Source organism: Acanthisitta chloris, unplaced genomic scaffold (genome assembly GCF_000695815.1).
Source record: "Acanthisitta chloris isolate BGI_N310 unplaced genomic scaffold, ASM69581v1 scaffold5116, whole genome shotgun sequence".
Taxonomy (NCBI): Eukaryota; Metazoa; Chordata; class Aves; order Passeriformes; family Acanthisittidae; genus Acanthisitta; species Acanthisitta chloris.
The window spans coordinates 6,407-16,609 of NW_008678570.1; the positions used below are offsets into that span (position 1 = coordinate 6,407).

At 45.2% G+C, this 10,203-nt stretch overlaps 1 protein-coding gene across 1 annotated transcript in view; it reads right to left on the reverse strand.

Annotated features, from left to right (window-relative positions):
• Window positions 1-3,710: 3,710 nt before the first annotated feature.
• Window positions 3,711-10,203, reverse strand: part of COL6A3 (collagen, type VI, alpha 3) — a 54,321-nt gene continuing 47,828 nt past the window's right edge. The window contains exons 42-43 of the mRNA XM_009076931.1: window positions 4,259-4,429; window positions 3,711-4,107 (exon numbers count right to left, since the gene is read on the reverse strand). Of these exons, the coding sequence (XP_009075179.1) occupies window positions 4,067-4,107; window positions 4,259-4,429 (212 nt within the window). The 3' untranslated portion in view covers window positions 3,711-4,066. The remainder of the gene's footprint in view (window positions 4,108-4,258; window positions 4,430-10,203) is intronic.

Genomic DNA, 10,203 nt, shown 5'->3' on the forward strand with positions numbered 1-10,203 from the left:
AACTCTTGACCTTGCAAAGTCAACACTTGCCTTGTAAGGCATTGCTGGAAAATCTCCTTTAACTGGAAGAATCTAGGCAGGTACATGTGTACATCTACAGACTTTTAGACTGGCTTCTTTTACTGATGTAGTAAATTTAGTACTGCCTAATAAAATGTGTCAGAGCCACTTTGCCTCTCCTTGTAAAGGTCTCCCAAGAAGGATATGATTAAATGAAAGGCTACAGCATTAAGGGAACCTAACCAAGCATTAAGTGCTGATGCTGTCCTAAATTTAAGGGTCTGGTTTCAATGTTTAACTCTGCTACACATCCTGCTCTTCGTTTTTATGATACCACGAATATCATAAAAGATTATGTCTCTGCTCTGGTATTGAACCCTGCAGTTTACACCAGCAGGCTTGTGTCTTGCTGGCATCCAAAGGCAGCATGTTCATCCAGAATCCTCCAGGTTTCAATTAGAGGAAGTGAGACTTGAGACTGGCTATTAGTAGAGTCCTAGGGATTGTCCACTATCACACTTTAGGGAGAAGGTGTGGGAGCAGGAGGGGATGTAGAATTTTGTGGCTGCTTTTGGACAACCTTACTGTGTAATACTCCATTAGGAGAGTCACTGGTAAAATAAGGGCTGGTGTCCTCTCTGATTGTCCTTGACTCATCTCCCTTCAGTACCTGAAGGGAGTCTATGAGAAATGGGAGAGACTGATTACTAGGACCTGGAGAGACAGAGCAAGAGGGAATGGCTTCAAACTGAAAGAAAGAGGGTTTAGGTTATATATTAGGAAGAAATTCTTCCCTGTGAGGGTGGTGAGGCACTGGCACGGGCTGCCCAGAGAAGCTGTGGCCGCCCCATCTCTGGAAGTGTTCAAGGCCAGGTTGGATGGGGCTTTGAGCAACCTGGGCTAGTGGAAAGTGTCCCTGTTCAGGGCAGTGGGGTGGAACAGGATGGTCTTTTGGGTCCCTTCCAACCCAAAACATTCTATGATTGGGATAACACTTGGGTTTGAAGACAAAGCATTAAATTCAAGACTTGCTTGAACTTTATGCAGGTCTCCAAGGCAGGGTCAACTCAACCTACCTCAGCCCTGCAACGATTTCCTGTCCCATTCCTGGAAAACTCCAGAGATATAGAGCAATTCCAATGAAGCTCTTTTATTTCACAATGTGCCCTCAGCTTGTGGGGGAATTCTAGGCTGGAGTCCATCTTTCATGTCTTTGCTGTCCCACTCCTGGGCAGGGCTGCAAGACTGACTTTTCAAAGCAAGGCCGTGGGCATTTTTGTTGCAGGAGGTTTAGCTGGGATATCTGCATAAGAAATCCTGCTTAATGGGGATTCTAAGGCCACCCCAAAAACAGCAGAGCGTGGATCTCAAGGCTTCCCACTGGCAGTCAGGAGCAGAGTACTCTGCTCAGGCCAGACTGCTCTATTTTTACTCCTGGTCTGGTCCCACAGCCACGCTGGCAGATGTGCTCCCAGCTGCAGATGACTTCCATGTGTAGCCCCTCGTGGCCGCTGGCTGGGGGCCCAGGGCGTAACGTGCTTCCTTAAAAGGCTCTGGAGAGGCCACTGCTACGCCCTGGGGGTGGGAGGGGGTGAGGGGCCCCTTCCAAAGTTTCCTTCTCCCCTCGGCATGCTGTGAAATCTCAGGCTGTGCCTTTGCATCCCAGAGGTCTGCACGCTCCATTGAAAGTAGCTTTTCCGGGAAACAGAGGTGGTGCTGGCATTGGGAAAACTTCTCCCATACTGCAGAGGAGCGGGCGGACAGAGGGGAGGATCACTTTAACCTAGCTGCAACCTTTATACCCTGTGAGAGTAGAAAAGGGGGTCTGGGGCATGCCCCCTTGCACAGTGAGATGTAAGGTCGGCTGCTGTGCAAGACCCAGTTATAATAATAAATAACATTTACCCATTGCCCTCTTTTTTTAATGAAGCCCTTGTGATGTGTTCAGAGAGGGTGCCAAACAAACAGTGCAGCTTCCCAAGTGCAGCTATCATAACTTGTTTAAATCCCCAGTCAAGCAATGTCCTGCTGTCCCTTAACCCCATACAAGTGGCTTGGTCTGATGGGAAGTTTGGGGATCTGGGCTGCTCTGCATGCCAAGGATGGGATGCCTGAAGCTGTAAATCTCCATGTGGACAAAGCCCAGAGCAGCCTTACAAACTCCTTGCCCCAATGAATCGGCAGCCTCACTCACCCAAACAAGTCAAGGTGAATCACTTGGAACCCTGTAGACCATGTGTGGCTGTTCAGGGAGCCTGATGTGTTGGACCAGCTGAATTTAGTCTTGCAAATGGAAGACAAATAATCCTGTTGGAAGAGTGCTTTATGAACAGCGTACATGGAGCATCTCATTTTCTGGTCCTTGGAGACCCACCTGAAGTGCTTCAGCACCTCAAAATGTGGGGCAAAAGAGGTTGCCCTCTCCTCATGACAGTCCCACCCTGACACAGGATCCTTATTTTAAGGAGCCCTGGGTCTCCTTTTGAAGACTTAACCAATGCAGCCTAGTTCTCCAGAAGTGAGTCAATGCCCTCTCCCTGTGAACCTTCCCTAGTTTTGGCACTCACTGCCCTCTCCATGGGATGTGACTGCAAGGCTCAATTCTTCCCTCTAGGCACCTCTAGCAGGCCGTGGAATTATCAACCCCTGCCTGCAGACCACAATGGAGGCTCAGGAAAATTGAGGACAACAGTCCCACAGCCCAGGGCTGACTTGTACCCTGGGCCAGTCATGTTCCTCTGCTTCATGCTTTCAGGGGGGATTTTTAGAGGGACAGGGAAATACACATTTTTTCTCTGCATGTTATCTTCTTGGGTGAGGCCATATAAGGACATGAATAGCCTAGGGTACAAATTGTCATGGCTATGAACAGCGAAGTAGGCAGATGAAAATACTTATGGGGTCATTGAGTCATACAGGTTGGAAGGAATATTCAGGTCCAACGCCCAACTCAAAGCCAGCTGAGACCAAGTTGCTCTGTGCCATGTCCAGCTGAATTTAAATTCCTCCAGGATGGAGATTTCAGAACCAAGTCATCTCAGTTTCCACCTTTTTTCCAAGCTGGAAAACTCCAGCTTATCAGCAACATCTCAGTGCTGTCTCCCTGAATATTCATACTACATCTATCCTCCTTTAAGGGATTTGCCCCACAAAAAAGTTTTCCAGACCCTGGAAAATTACTCCACTGATGATATGCAACATGGCTTTAACAAAGACAAACTCATGAGTTTCTCAAAACTCCATTAGACTTTATTTAAAAGTTCTTTGTATAGACTTCCTGACAGAGAATCCACAATAAAAATAAAATTCCCCTCCCACCCGCTGCTCCCCCCGCCCCCAAATTGCTTTGCTTTGTATTTTATAAAACATACAACATCAGAAGAATGCCAGAGGCATCCTGCACCACAATTTAAAAATTTGTTAACTGAGGCCTTGGTCCCAGCAGTGCATTTGCATTTGGAAACATTGCTTCCTTTTCCTTGCTAGTTCAGTTGGCCATGTATGTAACAAATGCATACAAGAGATCTAGTTGGAGATCTAATCCAGCAAAAGGAGGAGAAAAAAATATGAAAAGAGGAAAAGTGAAAATGGAGCTACTTGTTTGTCAGAATCAGCCACTCTCTTACACGAAGGCTTCCCCTGTAAAGTTATGTTTAGTTATGAAGAGAGTAAAAGCAAGCAGGTAACAAGCTGCAGTGAAATAATTATTCTCTTTTTTTGAGTCATTTTTACAGTGCCTTAGATAGGCAAACTGCTGGAATTGATGGGGGGAAAGGGTAATTTAGTGACAGGTTGAGAGACAATAACAGTCTGCAATTAGATAAATATTTGGCAATGTTGAAGCTATAAAATATAACCTGGGCACATGTAGCACTCAGTCCACAAACAGTTTAGCACCATATTGATAGGTCATGCAGCAAAACCCTCTCTTCAGGGTTTGCTTGGAAGTTAAAAGCATGAAATATTACAGTGCAAGGTCGTCTATACCCTTAGCTTCTATTGGGGTAAGGTGGCAACAGTGATGCTCCTGGCTGTCTCAGAGGTATGTGTTGGCCAGCTGCTGGTTCTATGTTCCTATTGTTGTCACCACACCAGGGTTGATGTTACCTGAAAAGGTGATGGAGAAAGAGAAAAGAAATGAGGTTATTCCACGCAGGATATTGAGGGAAGGTAAATGAGTTAATTGCCAGGGCTTGCTAAGAAGTCTGACACCACAAGCAAGCTCACTACAGCCATGTAGGATTTGACACCTTCTTACCAGGGATGCAAACTTTTTCACATTCTTTCTGAGCGTTAAATCTGTTCTCATTGCCTCCACAGCCGCCGTACCAGAACCGGGCACAGCTCTTGGTCTCAGGGTCGTAGTACCATTTCAGCACAAAGTTCCTGCAGGTTCCCTCATCTTTTTGCAGCCGGCAGATATCCATGACTGTGGATAAAAGCAGAGGCAAGAGCAGTTGGCAATAACAGAGCCTCTCTGAATGTGTTTGCATGGCAGAGAAATGCTTGTGAACAGGGATGGCATGCAAGTTCGGAAAGGGCAACCACCGCATAGACTTTGCATGACTCCTGTGACTAAATCCCGTCTCTTTCTTTGTAAAGAGAGAGTCTTTCCCTGAAGGTCACCAGCCCTGATCCACAAGCCCTTGGCTGTGTTGCTGCCATGCATTTGTGGATGTGTGCTGCACAGCAGCGGATGCCTGCAAATTGCTTGGATTTGCAGGTAATGAGTTGGCAGGTTTCAGAACTGAGAAAGGACTGGCTGGGCTGCAAAAGAAATAGTATTGGCACCATCATTTCCCAATTAAAATGACTGGCTTCCTCTGTAAAGAGAAATCTTTCATGTGAAGATGCTCCTGGATCTATCACACACCGCATGAAGCATCCTGCGTCCCTTGCTGCGTGACTGGGAAACAAAATAAAACATTTGGGTGTGTTAAAATGGAATTGCCAAATAAATGTAAAAGAATAATCTGATATTAGCCACTAATTTACCATCATGTCATAAACCTCCCTTGCCCACAGAGATGCAGAAGGAGCTTGTGCCGCCTCTGCTCAGCATGGCATAACCATCATGGACAACAGGGAGTCAGATAGGCTCAGTGTGAGTTCCTCCTGCTAGAGGGATATTTGCAACCAGAATCCCTTCTTTTTAAGAAAAAAAAAAAGGCCTTTACTTTCTTCTTTTTTTTTTTTCCCAACAGAAAATTTAACTCGACCTGTCCCAAGCAATAATAAAAAGCATTTTGCAAGAGGCTGAGACATACCTGGTCTCTGCCACACAAATGTGAATATAGGAAAGAATATATAGAGGGTGAATATGTAAAAAGATGCGTTTGCTAGCAAGTTTCTTTGGTGCCTGCTGAAAGCAAAGAAAAGTTTTCCTTTCTAAAGTTTCATGGGAAGAAGTGCGCAGAGGATTATCTCTGAAATCCCAGCTGGAAAGTAGGTCTGGCAAATGACCCTGGGCACTAAGCAAGTTCTGACAGCGGGTTTACTTTAGAGGAAATTGCATCTGGTGCTGACAGCTTCCCAGAACCCAGGAACACTGCAGCAAGGCCGAGATGCTCATGGGATGGACATGGAAATGCCTAGAGTGTCACCTGCTCATCCTCAGGTATACTTCTGGGTAGATCCTGACATATTGTAGAATCTCAGGATGGTTTGGGCAGAAAAGAGCCTCAAAGCTCATTTGCCATGGGCACACCTTCGACTAGACCAGGCTGCCCCAAGACCCATCCAACCTGGGCAATGTCTAAACCCTTTTTGCCCACTCAATTTCATTTCATAATTTGTGGTCACAAGGGGCATACTCAAATGGTCTATGGTGCAGTCCTGACAGTGATTGGGTGGTCTGAGGAGTGGGTTTACTTTTCAGAGAAAAGGAGCTCAGTCCTTTCAGAGAGAGTCCTTTCTGAGAGATGAGATTCATCTGAAGGGGTGCTACTACCCATTGTCCTGTTCTAAATGCAACATTTTGAAGCAGGTTTACTGTTTTAACCTCTGTTTTTCCTTGGAACTGGAAATCAGCATTGACCTTCCAGTTCAACTTTGATTTTGGGCTCCTACAGCCAAAAGCTTCCCCATGCCTTTGGCAGGCTCTTTGCCTTTTATATATTCAGATTGTTTTTCCCGAAGTCCATCTCCCTTCTTCCTCAGCTTCCAAAACTGTGAAATCCAGCAGATATGAATACAGGAATGACTACCCCAAACCCATCACAGGAATCAAATCCAATCAGTAATCAAAACATTCAGGTAATTGAAAGTATAATACAGTTCTCCTCTGCAGAATGGGGTCCAGGCAACCCAGCTGTACCCCATTTCATGTCCTTGGAAGGTGGAAGCAGCCTTCAGGATCAGCAGATGCACAGAGAAATCCAACCACCACTTTAGAGGCAGATCTGACATCAGGAAAGCTGCAGAAAATTTGCTTGAATTGTAATCTTCGGTTTGCCTGCCCTCATATTCCCACCACGTGGGCTTGTACCAGTCTCCAGTTCCAGATCACCATCAAACATCATCTAATAACTCCTCCAGCTCAGTGACTGAATGGCATTTCAACCAAAACCTACCAAAACCTCCAAGCCCAAAGCACAGTAAATCCCAGAATGGTTTGGCTTGGAAGGACCTAAAAGTTCATCTTGTTCCACCTCCCTGCCATAGGCAGGGACATCTTCTACCTGCCCAGGTGGCTCTGAGCCCTATCCAACCTTGAACACTTCCAGAGTTGGGACAGCCACAGCTTCTCTGAGCAACATGTGCCAGTACTTCCCCACCCTCACAGGAATTAATTTCTTCTGTATATCTAATCTAAATTTGCTCTCTTTCAGTTTGAAATGAGAGAAAAGCTTATCCAAAAATTTCCAGTTATTGATGGAGAATAAGAACTAGGGAGTTATGATATGTTTTAATCTGTGGCTGGCTCTGGCAGGTTCAAGAGATGAGGACATCCAGGATTTTTATTCGATGGAGAAAATGTGCCCAGGCTCCTCAGCTTCACTTACAGTTAAATTTCTCATGGAAAAAAAAATTAAAATTATAAGAAAAAGAATAAATCATAGAGTCATTTAGGTTGGAAAACACCTCTAAGATCCTCAAGTCCAACTGTTAAACTAAACCAAAAATTAAAATTATAAGAAAAAGAATAAATCATAGAGTCATTTAGGTTGGAAAACACCTCTAAGATCCTCAAGTCCAACTGTTAAACCAACACTGCTAAAGTACACCACTCAACCATCAAGTGCCACACCTACACATGAAATATATATATATATATATATATATATATATATTCAATAATTAAAGGTTGTCACAGCATTTAAAATGCTTCAGATGGGAGGTGGGTATACTGCATGTTTTTGCACCCAAAGTGACTTAAGGTTTGGGAGATCAACTTTCTCCATGTTGCACACCTGTCTGGTGTACCTGATAGGGGCTAAACCAAGAGCCCAACCCAAAACACAGCACCTTAAAAGCTGAGCTGCACATGAACTCCTGTGTCTCTTTTTCATGGTGGATTCAAGCACTGGTTTTACAGAAAGTTAAAAGAGAATAAAGTGGTGAGTAGATTGTGGTGGGCAGAGGCACGAGTGTCCCTCCAGGGCCCCTTGGTTGCTTTTCTTGACTATGTGCCCAGGGCAGAACGGCTCTAACTTGATGAAATATCACTTTAGCCTGAACAACAGTTGCTGGAAACATCATCAAGGCATGTGATGATGATCAGAATGGGCTGGCCTGTGTGACGGGGCTAGCAGGAACATGCACCCTCCAAAGAAAACCGCATCAGGGAAGCTTCCCTGCTTTATGAGGGTGGAATCCTGCTCTAGATTGAAACTGCAGGTTTCTGCACAAGTTGTACGCTGCTTCCCCAGCTGAAAATTTCTCAAAGTGCAGCCAATGGGTCCACGATGCCTGTTTGAATCCCCAAAACACATTGAAATCTCCTTTTGGAAGCTGCTGCTGCCCCAGACATCTCCATGGCTGGTGGTTGCCTCCTCCTTGCTTGCCTGTACATTTCTGTAGAGCGACTCACAGCTGGACTCAGGCTGCTAGTGACAAAAGTTCTCAAGTCTGATTTAAGGAGCCTAAAATAAACCTAAAAAAATCAAACCAGTGGGAGTGGTCCTTAATTTGCCTTTTCAAACCCTGTCCATGCCCCTATGAGGACTAAAGCTTGCCATTGGTATCAGAGCTGTTGTCACTCCTTGGTTTCCCTCCTATCTCTGCGAAGGGCCCTGAAACACCACTGTGAGGGGGAGGCTGCTATGATAAGGAGGCTTTGCTGGGGTAAAGTTCCCACCCTTGCTGAACCAACACAAGTGATTGCAAGTCCTTGCTCCCTTCCCAGGTCTTGAAGAGGTTTGCAAACACAACCCCTTAACCTCGGAAACTCCTTGAGGAGAGGAGGTCATTGACATTTTCTGGTGGGTTCCTCCCTCAACCTTGATTTCTATCTTTTGGTGCAAAGAAAACATCTGCACGCAAGACCTGAGATCCATGGAGTCACTTACCATCAAGTGCTTTGGTTACAGGCAGAAAAATGTTTGCTATTGTCTGCATCTTAGGAGAGTGGTGGGATTGGTTAGTCACGCAGCAATAACAAAAAACTGGCTTGGGATCGTGCCATGCTTCAGTTCAGCAACACTTCTGACGAACTCCAATGCTTGGTTTTGCCATAGAGCTGTGATTTACACTCAGGTTGTGCAAACAATTAATGTCCTGGTGTGACAACACACATGCAAGCTGACTTGCTCATGCAAAGCGGATGGCAGGGCATGGTCATGTCAAGGAGCAAGTGAAAACTAATTCTATACTACTGGTGATTTTAGATTGGACAGACTTGGATGCATGCTGCAAAATGTTCGAAGTGAAAGAATGGATTTGCTTTGTTTCTGAGTATTAATTTTTTTGGGGGGTGTTACCTGATGATAATCTTTTCTCAAAGGGTGGCTGCTGCATGGCTTTCTCAGCTGCTGCTGGAGGAAAAAGTGCATGGGTTTGGATTTTAAACAGTGTTTTCTCTGATCCAAACATTATTTGACAATATGACAAGATACAAAAGGATTATTCCCTATGTGGTACTTACATGGTTTTAAGCATTTGTTAATGCACTCAGCTTCGGCCTCAAATCTATTGGCATTACCTCCACAGCCACCATACCAACCCTGGCTGCAGATCTTGTGTTTGTAGTCAAAGAACCACACAATCTGATAGTCCTTGCACTGCATGCCCATGTCAAAGTCCAGCAAGCAAGGGTCTGGCCAATCTGCATGTCAAAAGGTGCAGAGGTTAAGTGACTCTGAAAGGGCTAAAAGCTGAAAAAGCAAAGAGAGTGAAAAGAAAAATAGGAAAACAGAGCCCAGTACAGGACTTGCGGCATTTGCTTTTCTTGTGTTTACTCCTGATGGATGCAAACCTTCCTCAGCCTCCAGTTTACCACTCCTTGCTCTTGATTCAGTTACATACCCAAACCCAAATATTTGGAGCAATGTGATGGGAGCCCCTCACTCCTTGCTGGTGCACACAGGAAAGGGCCCTCACATAACACCTCCCCATCTATTTTCAAACCTACCTGACTTGGCGGAAACTTTTAATCCTTACATGTGTTTATCTCTAAAAAGAAAACTGCACCTGGTAGACTTTAAGGCTTGATGAAGATTTAAACATATGTTCCTTTCCTGCCCCAAAAATTGTAATTCAGGTCCAATTCCCAGAGATTTTATTAGCAAAGCTAGACCATCCATACTATTTTGCCTGTATAAGTGGGGCAGAATTTGGAGTTTCCTCCAAGGTCCATCAGAAGATCTACACATGGGTCTCTCCCATTGCACAGAGAACTAGAGGAGACTTGGATAAACAACCCATCTCAATCCCCTGCCCTCTTTGATGCTTTTAGCCTGTTGAAACCTACGGGTTAGCATCCTTGGGGAATGTTTCCCCCAAATTTCCAGCTGCCATAAATCCTCGGGCAGAGGCATTTGCTGCAAGTAGGTCAACAAGAGGAGCAGAGATTGAGAGGTCTATATGGAAACATGGAGCAAGCACACAGCACATCCATTTTCCTTCGAGCAGGAAGAGCTTACACACCTTGTTTCCAAAGAGCTGGCACACAAGGGGTTAAACAAAGCCACAGGTGTGCGTGTCACCTGTGGGGACAAGGCTTCTGAGAGGATGTCAGTGCCAGACAGAGGGATCAAATGAGCA